Source organism: Tamandua tetradactyla, chromosome 9 (genome assembly GCF_023851605.1).
Source record: "Tamandua tetradactyla isolate mTamTet1 chromosome 9, mTamTet1.pri, whole genome shotgun sequence".
Lineage (NCBI taxonomy): Eukaryota > Metazoa > Chordata > Mammalia > Pilosa > Myrmecophagidae > Tamandua > Tamandua tetradactyla.
In genome coordinates, this window is record NC_135335.1 from 11,233,173 (window position 1) to 11,245,867 (window position 12,695).

General features: G+C 41.4%; 1 protein-coding gene across 3 annotated transcripts in view; it reads right to left on the reverse strand.

The window, feature by feature from the left end:
• PLAAT5 (phospholipase A and acyltransferase 5) overlaps window positions 1-12,695 on the reverse strand; it is a 40,409-nt gene that overhangs the window by 11,667 nt on the left and 16,047 nt on the right. For 2 of the 3 annotated variants that reach the window (XR_013157584.1, XM_077115921.1), the window contains exon 4: window positions 1,351-1,465. Coding sequence is in view for 2 of the 3 variants with exons in the window: in XM_077115921.1 (XP_076972036.1) it covers window positions 1,351-1,465 (115 nt within the window). In the remaining variant the exon portion in view is untranslated. The remainder of the gene's footprint in view (window positions 1-1,350; window positions 1,466-12,695) is intronic. The other variant, XM_077115922.1, reaches the window with a different exon arrangement.

Sequence of the window (12,695 nt, forward strand, 5' to 3'; positions counted from 1 at the left end):
CTTTTTCTTGTGCATTTGAAGAAAAATTGATGATTTTAAAAAAGCTGCAGTAGGCACTTGACATTCAGACTTGGTCTGGAAAGGAGAGGTGGAGATGAATGCAATGGAAAGTAGTTTTTACATTCTTTGGGTAAGTTCCAAGACAAGATGTGGGGAAGGGTGTGAGTGGTTGGGGCAGAAAGTGAGGCAATGGGAGAAGGGTCTCTGCTCTGTGGGAAGGTCCCAGCCAAGAGGGAGGCTGGGCTGGAAGGAGAGGACATGGAGATGAGAGCTGTGAACAGGTATGGCCGATACCCTTTGGAACCAATGCTCTCTTCTGTAATCTAAAATAAGCAATATTTGCCCAGGATACAAAATTCAAAAGGTATTCCTCCTCATCTCCCAGCCCTACCCACCCCACCTCCCATCCCCCAACCCTATCTCCTGAGGCATTCACTATAAGCAGTGGTTCTAGATATCCAAATGCTTTAAGTTTCTTCCTGTTCTATGCTGTAATTTTCCTCTATTATCAACACCTCCTCCTCATCAAGTCTCATCAGATTAGCATCTGATTAACTGCAAGTTTAATCTCAGTGTTGTGTTAATGCTGCCTTGAGAAATGAAAAGAGGATATATCTATAGTTAGGGTGAAATAAACTGGAGCAGGTTAGAATCAGAGAGCTAAGGGGAGTGCTTTCCACAATGAGTGGGGCTTAAAAGGAGAAGTAAGAAGAGAGAGAAGCAGCTCAGGACAGCTCAGCAGCCCAGCACAACTCAGCTCAGAGCTCAGAGCCAGCTCAGACCTAGACGTTTGGAGATGCAGAAAAGACATACCCCAGGGAAAGCCGATTGAACCCAGAAGCCAGGAGAGAGAGTCAACAGATGTTGCTGTGTGCCTTCTTATGTGACAGAGAAAGCCTGATGAAAGCCAGCTGCCTTTCCTTCAAAGAACTGTTGGTTTGTAACTAAATAAATCCCCTTAATAAAAGCCAGTCCATTTATGGTGTATTGCATTCTGGCAGCATTAGTAAACTAAAACAACACCTTTTTAGGAATCCTCAGAAATGCGAGGAACAGTCTTGCATTGCCGTCAATACAGAAGGGAGGCCCGAGTTCCTAAATTTTTATTTTAAAAGAAAGTGCAGTCTAGAAGGTCAGGGAAATTGGGGGACACTTTTTATGCTTGAATCTGTCTTAATGCTGGGCATTTGGTAGTTATTCATGGACAGAGACCATCTTTTATTACACAGATAATAAAGGTCCAGTAACACTTCAGGATGCTTTAGGCTAAAAGGCAGGGGTAGAAGCACACAATAATTGACTGCACTTCCATGTGCTTCGCTGACTCTAATATTCCAAAGGAATATCCACTCTTACTGGGAGGAGCCAAATGGACCACGCAGTCATCTTCTACGTAGATGGCCCAGTGCTCATAGCCAATTCGAAAAATCTCAATCAGGTCTCCAGGTCTGGGTTTTGGTTTGTTCTGTAATGGAAGAAGGAAAAAAAAAATAGATACAGAAACTGCACATGCCGAAAGAACTCCAGAGACCTCAACTGGGTGGGGTGCAGGACAGCTCAGCTCCAAACCTCTTCACTACTGTCCATCATGTTTCAGAAACCAAGGCTGGAGAAGCTCCTTTCATACCAAGAACCACAGGACATGCCTTCTCCTAGTGTCACTCTCAGCATTAGTATTAGAGTGATAGAGGAAATCTCTCCCAGCTATCAATTTACTGCCTCTCTGTTTCTAATGTTCTGTGGTCCCTGATGGAATGATCCATTTTTCCTTCAGAGTGAGTGTGAAGTTAATCTTTCTCAGGAGAGAGTGCTGGAGAGATACTGCAAGAAACCAGGGTTTATCCTGCAGCTCTGGCTAGGAGTGGGAAGAGGTGCTGGGATGCCAGCACTGTGGGTGTGAGACATCAGTGGAGGTTGGCCTGATCCCAGAATGCTCAGTTCCTCAGCAATCTTGCAGCCTCTGCTTGGCAATAACCTTTCTGCAGCCCCCTGGACAGGGAAACCAGTGCCCACAGACCTCTGGCCCTCTGGACCCCTGATTCCCTCTAGAAGAACCCCCCCCAAACCAGATGACCCACCAGTAGCAAGGAAGGTGCCCTTCTCCCCATACCCTCAGATGCCCGTGCCACCCACTGCTGATAGAAGGCTTCCTGCATGCACCTGAGGAGGTGTCTCCTACTTGATTGGTTAGTGCAGGGACCCTCCAGGCTGGCCAGACCTGCAGTCTGCTCTGCTATCCTGTGGGCTCAACCATAACTTCTCCAGGGAGTCTGAACTCCTTCCAAGTTTTCCCTGCCTTGGGCACTCTCCTTCAGCCCTAGGCACCATTGAGAGTTTCCTCATATCTTATAGCTGCTGTTTTATTATAGTTAAATGATTCTTTATATTAGCCCCCATCCCCACTCCGTTGAGCCTACAGTGTGGTTTCTGGCTCCTAATTGGACCCAGGTGGGTATACTATCTCTCCAAAGAGGCCTGGGAGTAGAGAAATTGCTCACTGAAAAAGATATTGTAGTGTGTATGTGTGTGTGTGTGTGTTTGAGAGAGAGAGAGGGAGAGAGAATGAGAATATGCACACAGGATATGGGCATGGAGGTATAAATATGATGACTAAATGTCATGGTCAAGTTCATGTGTCAACTTGGCCAGGCGGTGGTGCCTGGTTGTCTGGTCTGGCAAGTGCTGGCCTGTCTGTTGCTATAAGGACATTTCATGGACGTAAATCATGACCACATTGGCTGCATCCACAGCTGATTATATTTACCATCAGCTAAGGGAAGTGTCTTCTGCAATGAGTGATGCTTAATCTAATCACTGGAAGGTTTTTAAGGAGAATTCAGAAGACACAATTTCTCTTACTGCTTCAGCCAGCCAGCCTCTCCTGAGAATTCATTGAGAGCTCACAGTCTGCCCTACAGACCTTACATCCCCACGGTTGCATGAGACACTTTTATAAATTTTATATTTACAGATATCTCCTGCTGATTCTGTTTCTCTAGAGAACCTTAGTCAATACAGTGTCCATCTTCAGAAAAATATAAACTATTGGGCACTTACCCTCTTGTCCTGGTAACGAGGGATACAACTGCAGGGCTCCATGCAGCAGGACAAGATCAACTTACAGTACTGATGTCAGTTATGCTTTTTTATGAGTCCTGCACTGCTTTTGCCTCCTAGCTCTAAAACAAACACCATGCAATGGGATGGCTTAAACAATGGGAATTCATTGGCTCACAGTTTTGAGAAGTCCAAAATCAAGGCATTGTCAAGGCAATGCTTTCTCCCAGAAGACTGTGGCTGCCAGGGATCCTTGGTCCTTGGCTTTTTTGTCATGGCAATGCACCTGGCTTCATCCATCTGACTTTCACTCTGCTTTTAAGGGACTCCAATCATCCATGTTAAAGCCCAACCTGATTCAACGGGGCCACACCTTCATGCAGACCGAGACCAAGAACATGTCCAAGTTGGGATACACAATTCAATCCACCACAGGGTCCATTTTCATTCTTTTGCATGTGGATATCCAACGGTATTATTGAAGAGACTGTCTTTTGTTCTCATTGCATGTACTTAGGGCCACAGTGGCTCAGCAGGCAGAGTTCTCGCCTGTCATGCCGGAGACCTGGGATCGATTCCCAGTGCTTGCCCATGCAAAAAAAAAAAAAAATCAATTGACTATGGATTGTGGGTCTATGCCTGAAATTTTAATCCTGTTCCATTGATGTATTTGACTGTCTTCATGCCAATGTCACCCTGTTTTGGTTACTGCAGCTTTGTAGCACAATTTGAAATCAAGAGGTATGAGTCCTACACTGTTTTTTGGTTGTTGCTTTGTTTTTCAAAATTGTTTGCTACTTTGGGGCTCCTTGCAGTTCCATATGAATTTTTTTTGAACACTTGATTTTATTGTTCTTTTAAAAAAATAAAAGCACATCTTTCAGTGATACAGATTAAGAATGCTTCTTAGGGGAACAAACCCAGCACTGCATTTTTTCTGCTGAATTTCAGTAGCACTTACAAGCTAGATTTTTAACTCAAGGGTACTTTTGTGGTTCTTTGGGAAAATAAGTTATTAACTAAAGGAAGGTGAGTGAGCTGTGCACATGCTCCTGAAATTAAGTGTGTCCTTTTTACTTGCATTTGGAAATGTCAGTTCATAACAGGCAGTGCTGAGGACACAACACACTGCTGAATGCAGGAAATCCTGGGTTCATTTCCTTGTTTTAAAAGGAAGCTTCCAACGACAGTCCTCATGCTGTGATCCTATTTGAAGGTCACCCCATTAGTTCATTATGGCCATGAATAGGGAAGTCCTGTTCTTAAGAGCTGCATTACCAAGGCCACTCTGTCCAGTGACTCTCAGCCTTTCCCAGGTCAGGGAAACTAGTGGTCAGGATTTATCTAAAGAAGGCACAAATTTTTGAGGGACCCTGGTCTGCAGGAAATTCACTCTGAAACCTGACCATGCCTCTAAATCTCTAAATGCCTCAAAGAGAGGCAGGTTAAAAAGTCTCAGAGGTACATTACCATGGTTTAAGAAGAAGGCACAGGCCTGCTCTACTTTTCACATCTAGATATGACTTAAGTATGCCCATCCTTACTGTGCCATAAACTATTGGAGGTTTTGTTCTGGATGACAGCTCCACCTGAGTGGGTTTTGGGGTGAGAGCTGCTGCAAAACTCTGACCTCATCCTTCCGTCACTGAAGAGATTCCAGGAAATTCTCCTTCTCATCAAATTTGCTTTCCAGGAAGGCATTTCTCTCAATGGCTTGATTCAAGCACTGCTCAAAGTTTTCCAGAGACATGATTGTGGCCTGATTTGCTTTTTCCAACTCATCATTTGCTTGTTCCAGCTCTTGGATATTTCTGCAGTTGATCTTTGATTGCTTTAGCCTGTGGGAAGTCATCCTTTAAGGCTGAGATAGCTCTAAGGCTGCTGGCAGCCCTCAGAATGCTGCATTTGAAGCTTCTCTTCTACAGTTTCTAACTCTATGCTAAGGTGGTTATTTTCTGACAGGAGATCACTGCAATTTGCTTCTCCAGTTCAGTTTCGTATTCTCGATTTCCTCTTGGAATTCTCAGAGTTCCTCTTGTGTATTCTCTGTCTTCTGCTTGTAGGTCATAGCCAGTTCTTTCCAATAGTTTGCTTCTTCCCCTTTAGAACTGAACATTTTACTTTACTGAGTCCTCTGTTGTAAAAACGGGGATGAAGAAACCTACTCTTCTTGTGGCATGTTGCCGGGTTCAGGAAGTGGGAACCTCCATGTGAATTTGAAGAACAGCTTGCTCATTTCTACAAAAAAAAATTGCTGGAATTTTTATAAGGATTGCAACAAATTTGTAGATCATTTTCGTTCATACTAACATCTTAGTATTAAGATTTCCAATATATGAACATGGGAAGTACTGCCATTTATTTGGGTCTTTTTTTAAAATTTAGGTCTTTTTAAATTCCTTTCAGCAGTGTTTTGTAGTTTCCAGTTACAAGTCTTCTATATCCTTGGTTAAATTTATTCCTAGATGTTTACTCTTTCAGATGCTGTGCTGGTTTGAGACTGTTACGTATCTCAGAGAAGCCATGTTCTTCTAATTCAGTCTTGTAGGGGCAGACCTATTGTTGGGTGGGACTTTTTATTAGGCTATTTCCATGAAGATGTGATCTACCACCATTTATGGTGTGTCTTAATCTGCTTACTGGAGTCCTTTAAGAGAAAAGGCCTGAATTGCTCTCAACAGACTTTTGGCAGAAATGTGGACTCTAAATATACCTCTGATGAGGTTTTAGACAGAAATGATGAATGTGTCATTGCAAACTGGAATAAAAGTGACCCATGTTTTAAAGTGGCAGAGAATTTGGCAAAATTGAGTACTGGTGGTGGATGGAAGGCAGAATATGAAAGCAACAAGCTCAGATATCTAGTCAAAGAAATTTCCAAACTAAATGTGGAAAGTGCAGCCTGACTTCTCCTCACAGCTTATTATAAAATGTTAGAGTAAAGAGATAAGGTGAGAACTTAACTCTTGGGTACAAAGAAACCAGAAACTGATAGTTTGGAAAATTCTGAATCTTTGGAAAATGAGTCTTTCAGAGAATAATGCCCCACGTGACAATTTAACCAAACATGGAAGTTCAGTCTTTTCAGCACAAACCAGGATTGGAGATGGAGTTATCCAGTAAGGATCTGTGGAAAGTCCTACTGTCTAATGGTTTTGATTCCTGAATACTGCGTGGAAAACTAACAAGTGTTGTGGGGTCTGTATAAAGGGAACCACTGCCATCTGGACTAGAAGGGACAGAAAGGAACAAATTGAAGGAAAAATTACTTCAGAGGCAAAATCATGGAAGCTAAGGTATGGAGTCAGGAAATCTCAGGCCAAGAGAATGGATCCACCCATGCATGTGGACAGGAGAGCAGGGCTATTGTATAGGCCTTTGGAAAGGTTGGGACTGCCACTCTTTTGAGCCCTGTTCTAGTTTGCTAGCTGCCAGAATACAATAAACCAGAAACAGAATGTCTTTTAAGAAGGGAAATTTAATAAGTTGCTAATTTACAGTTCTAAGGCTGAGAAAATGTCCCAATTAAAACAAATCTATAGAAATTTCCAATGTAAGGCATCCCGGGAAAGATACATTGGTTCAAGAAGGCCGATGACTTTCAATGTTTCTCTCTCAGCTGAAAGGGCACATGGTGAACATGGCACCATCTGCTGGCTTTCTTGTGGCTCTACAAAAAAGGACTCTCTTCAAAATGTTTCCTCTTTTAAAGGATTCCAGTAAGCAACTCCACCTTCAATGGGTGGAGACACACCTCCATGAAAATCACCTAATCAAAAGTTACCACTCACAATTGGATGGGTCGCATCTCCATGGGAATAATCAAAATGCTCCCATCAAGCAATATTGAGTGAGGATTAAAGGACATGACTTTTCTGGGGTCCACCATAGATTCACACCAGCATATTCTACCCTTTGGACCCCAAAAAGACATGCTCTTTCCAAATGTAAAACACATTCATTCCATAACAATATTAGAAAGCCTTAAACCATTTCAGTAACAATACAAATAGAATACAAAGTTAGAAATAGTATAAAATCTCATCAAGTCAGTTATGGGCATGGTGTGTTCTGAGGCAGAATTATCCCCTGGCTCTGGACCTGGGAAACTCAAAACACGTCATTTGTTGCCAACATACAAAAGAGGAACAGTTTTAGGATACATTTACCCATTACCACAGGGAGTAAGGAACACAGGGGTCACAAGACCCATACAATTTCAAAAATCTGCAGGGCAAAGTCCATAAGATGTCAAAGTGTGAGAGTCATTTATCTTCAAGGCTTTAGAAAGGGGCAGTCCCAGCCTTTCCAAGGGCCTACGCAGAGGCCTGCCTCTCTCCAAACACAACCTTGGGGGACATTGGGGAGACCACCTTTTTCTCGGCTCCACTCTCACCAGGCATCAGGGCCACCCCTGGGCTTGCTGCCGTTTCCAGGGCACATGCTCAACCCCTCCATTGGCGGTAGCCAGGCTCTCCCCAAATCCGAAGGAATGTGCTTCACCCTCTGCAAGGCCTGAGGTGGCATGACTCTTCCACTGCCATGAGCTGGAAGCCCATCCTCTGCCTTTGGGGCAAACTCACCCTCTCCATGGGCTTGGGTGGGTCTGCTCTCCTGGCCCGAGATTTCTTGACTTCAGACCTCAGCCTCCATGGCTTTGCCTCTGAAGTTATTTTACCTTCATAGTGTTCTTTGTCTGAACCCCCCAGTACAGACTGACAGTGGCTCTGTTTGTACAGGTCCCACGGCACTCTCGTTGGCTTTCTCTGCAGTAGCCTTGGATCATGCCCATCAGGCATAAGGAGTTTCCACAAATCCTTCCTGGATAACTCCATGTCCAATCCTGGCTTTTTCTGAAATGGCTGACTGGTTTCACATTTGGCCAAATCCTCACATGGGGCACCGTATTTTGGGGTCTCCCTTACTGGAAGCCCAGAACTTTCCAGAACATCAATTTCTGGTTTCTTTGTACCCAAGAGTTCATTTTTCAGCTTATCTCTTTCCTGCTGCGTTTCACTATAAGCTGTGAGAAACCAGGATGCATTTTCCACATTTAATTTGGAGATCTCTTCTGCTAAATATCCAAGTTCATGGCTTTTAATATCTGTCTTCCAGCCAAAGCCACTACTCAATTTTGCCAGATTAGCTGCCATTTTTTAAACAAGGACCACCTTCCTTCCAGTTTATAACACGTGCCTCCTTTCTGTTTAAGGCCTTATCAACAGTATCTTTAGAGTCCACATTTCTACCAACAGTCTCTTCAAAGAATTCTAGGCCTTCTCTATCAACTGCCTCACAATTCTTCCAGAATCTTCCCCTTATCCATTTAAAAAGCCATTCCAACATGTTTGGTATTTGCAAACCACAGCAGCACCCCACTCCTCTGGTACCAAATTCCGTTCTAGTTTGCTAGCTGCTGGAATGCAATATACTAGAAATAGAAAGGCTTTTTAAAAGGGGAATTTAATAAATTGTTAGTTTACAGTTCTAAGCTGAGAAAATATCCCAGTTAAAATAAGTCTACAGAAATGTCCAATTTAAGGCATCCAGGCAAAAATACTTGGTTCAAGAAGGCTGATGACTTTCAATGTTTCTCTCTCAGCTGGAAGGGCACATGGTGAACATGGTGACAGTTGCTGGCTTTCTCGTAGCTCTACAAAAAGGGACTCTCTCCAAAATGTTTCCTCTTTTAAAGGATTCCAGTAAGCAACTCCACCTTCAATGGGTGGAGACACATCTCCATGGAAATCATCTAATCAAAAGTTACCACTCACAATTGGATGGGTCACATCTCCATGGGAATAATCAAAATACTCCCACCCAGCAATATTGAATGAGGATTAAAGGACATGGCTTTTCTGGGGTCCACCACAGGTTCAAAGCAGCACAAGCCCTGAAGATAAAACTTCATTCTATAAATGATTCTCAGACTTTGAAAGTTTGCCTGCAGATTTTTGGAATTGTTTGGTTCCAGTCACCCATTTTCCTTCCAATTTTTTCCTACGGCAATAGGAACGTTTATCTTATGACTGTCCTTCCTTTGTATATTGGCACAGATAATTTGTTCTGAGTTACACAGGTCCACAGGTAGAGGAGAATTTTCCCTTAGAACAGACCATGTCTCTAGCATTTTGAAGAAACTCTGTAGTGTTTTTGACTTTGAATTATGTTTGCACTGTTACTGAAATGATTTAAGGCTTTGGGAATATTGTGATGGGATGACTGTATTTTGCATTTGGAAAAAACATGTCTTTAGGGGTCCAGAGAGTGGAATGTGATGGTTTGAAACTGTTATGTACACCAGAAAAGCCATGTTTTTGTAATCAAATCTTGTGAGGGCAGACCTATTATTTGGTAGGACCTTTTGATTAGGTTGTTTCCATGGAGATGTGACCCTGGCATTCTTGGTGGGTTTTAATCTGCTTATTGGAGTCTTTTAAGAGGGAGACATTTTGGAGAAAGCACAGATACTTGGTGAGCTGACACAGAGAGCAGACACAGGCATTTGGAGATGCTAAGAGAGCTGCTTGAAACCAGAATCTGAGAGAAAAGGACAGCAGATGTTTCCATATGCCTTCCTATGTGACAGAGAAACCCTGGACAAGATCAACTTTTCTTGTGTGAAGTTATCCTCTTGTTTATGCCTTAATTTGGACATTTTCATGGCCTTAGAACTGTATATTTGTAACCTAATAAATATCCTTTGTAAAATCCAATCCATTTCTGGTATATTGCATTCTGGCAGCATTAGCAAACTGTCATGGTCAGGTTCATGTGTCAACACGGCCAAGTGGTGGTACCTGTTTGTCTGGTTGGGCAAGTGCTGACCTGTCTGTTCCAATGAGGACGTTTCATAGAATTAAATCATGATCATGTCAGCTGCATCCACAGCTGCTTCCATTTGTAATCATCCAAGGAGAGTGTCCTCTGCAATGAGTGATGCTTAATCTCATCACTGGAAGCCTTTTAAGGAGAATTCAGAAGAGACAGGCACGCTTCCTGCTTTGGTTGGCAAGCCTCTCCTGTAGAGTCCATCCAGACCTACCATCGGAATCGCTGGCTTCACAACCTGCCCTGCGGATTCTGTACTCTGCATTTCCAATGGTCACGTGAGACACTTTTATAATTTTTATATTTGTGAGTGTTCCTTGTTGATTCTATTTCTCTAAAGAACCCTAACTAATACACAAACTGAAACAGATGCTATTGTAAGTGGAATTGCTTTCTTAATTTCCTCTATGGATTTTTCATTCTAGTGTATAAAACCACAATGCATGTTGATCCTGTACCCTGTTACTTTGCTTGAAACCATGTATTAGATCTAGTCATTTTCTCATGGACTCCTTTGGATCTCTAAATGTAAGAAGATGTCATCTACAAATAGAAAGTTTTCATTCTTCATTTCCAGTTTGTATACCTATTATTTCTGGTATTGTCTAATTGCTCTGGTTAGAATTGTTGTTACAATATTTAAAGCAGTGTTGAAAGCGGGCATCCTTTGTCATATTCGTGATCTTAAGAGGAAAGCTTCAAGATTTTTTGCATTGGAAATGATGTTAAGTATGGGCTTTTTTTTTTTTGCATGGGCAGGCACCAGGAATTGAACCTAGGTCTCCTGCATGGCAGGTGAGAACTCTGCCTGCTGAGTCTTCCTGGCCCACCCAATTGTGGGCTTTTAATACATGGCTTTTATAATTTTGAGAAAGTTCCCTTCTATCTTAGTTTTCTGGTGTTTTTATTTATTAAGAAAAGATACCAGATTTTGTTAAATACCTGTGCTAGTTTGAAACTGTTGTCTACCCCAGAAGAGACATATTCTTTAATCCTCATTCAAATTGCTGGGTAGGATCTTTTGATTAAGTTATTTGCATGGAGATGCGACCCACTCACTTGTGGGTGGGACCTTTTTTTTTAGGTGGGACCTTTTGATTAGGTGGTTTCCATGGAGATGTGTCCACCCACTCAAGGTGGGGTTGCTTACTGGATGACTTTAAGAGGGAAGCATTTTGGAAAAAGCTTCAGAGTCAACCTGAGACCCAGATATTTGGAGATTCAAAAGAAAATTGCCCTCGGAGAAGCTGTCTAAAATGAAAATCCAAAGGCCTAAACAGATGCCAGCCATGTGCCTTCCCAGCTGACAGAAGTGTTCTAGACCCATCAGCCTTTCTTTGGAGTTAAGGTATCTTTCTCTGGATGCCTTAATTTGGTCATTTCTATGGCCTTAGAACTGTAAACTTGCAATTTAATAAATTCCCTTTACAAAAAACCATTCCATTTCTGGCATATTGCATTCTGGCAGCATTAACAAACTAATATAATACCTTTTCTGCCTCTATTGAGATAGTCAAATGATTTCCGCCCTTGCTCTATTTATGTGGTGTACGATGTTCATTAACTTTCTTATATTGATACACTCTTGCATTCCTGGGATAAATGCCACTTCTTTATAATGAGTGATTTTTTAAAAATGCTGTTGGATTCAGTTTGTCAGTATTTTGTTAAAGATTTTTCATCTATCTTAATACGGGAAATTGGCCCATAATTTTCTTTTCTTATGATGCCTTTTATCAGGTTTTGGTATCAAGGGAATGCTGACTTCGTAGAATCAATTATGCAGTGCTCCTGACTCTTAACGTCTTTGGAAGAGTTTGGGAAGCATTGGTGTTAATTCTCCTTTAAATGTTTAGGTTCCAGTAAAGCCATCTTGTCCTGGAATTTTCTTTGGGGGAGGTTTTTTATTATTGATTCAATCCCTGTATTTATTAGAGGTTTGTTGAGGTTTTCCATTTCTTCTAGAGTCATACAATATTCTTCTATTTCCTTATTGAGTTTCTATTTGGATGTTCTATCACTGTTGAAAGTCATATGTTGGAATCTGCAATTAATATTATAGGACTGTCTATTTCTCCCATCAATTCTGTCAGTGTTTGCTTCATATATTTTGTGCTCTACTGTTAGCTCATATATATTTATTTATCATTAAATTTTCTTACTGAATTGATCCTTTTATTAATATATAATGCCCTTTCTCTCTTGTAACAGTTTTTTATTCAAAATTGATTTTGTCTGATATTAGGATAGCCATGCCTGCTCTCTTTTGAATACCATTTGCATGGAATATTTTTGCTTTCAACATGCTTTGTCTTTGAATCAAAGATGAGTTTTGTGAATAGTGTATAATTGGGTCATGTTTCTTTATCCACTCTGCTAATATCTATCTTTTGATTGGAGAGTTCAGTCCATTTACATTTAAGGCAATTACTGATAAGGCAAAATTTACTTCTGCCATTTTGCTAATGATTTTTGTAGGTCGCATACCTTCTTTTTTCCTTCCTTTCCTCAATTACTATCTCCCTTTTTCGTTGAGGTGATCTTTTATAGTGATACATTTTGAATCACTTCTCATTTCCTTTTGTGTAAATTTATTGCATACTTTCCTTATAGCTAACAAGGGATTACATTCAACATCTTAAGTCTATTACAATTTAGTTTATATCGATACTAACTTAACTTGATCTATACCTCCTCTGTTCCTATATCCTTCCAGCCCCCTTTATGTGTTCTTGTCACAAAGTACATCCTTATACATAGTATGCCTAGTAAAAATAGTTTATCCTTTTCATACATTTTACTTTTAA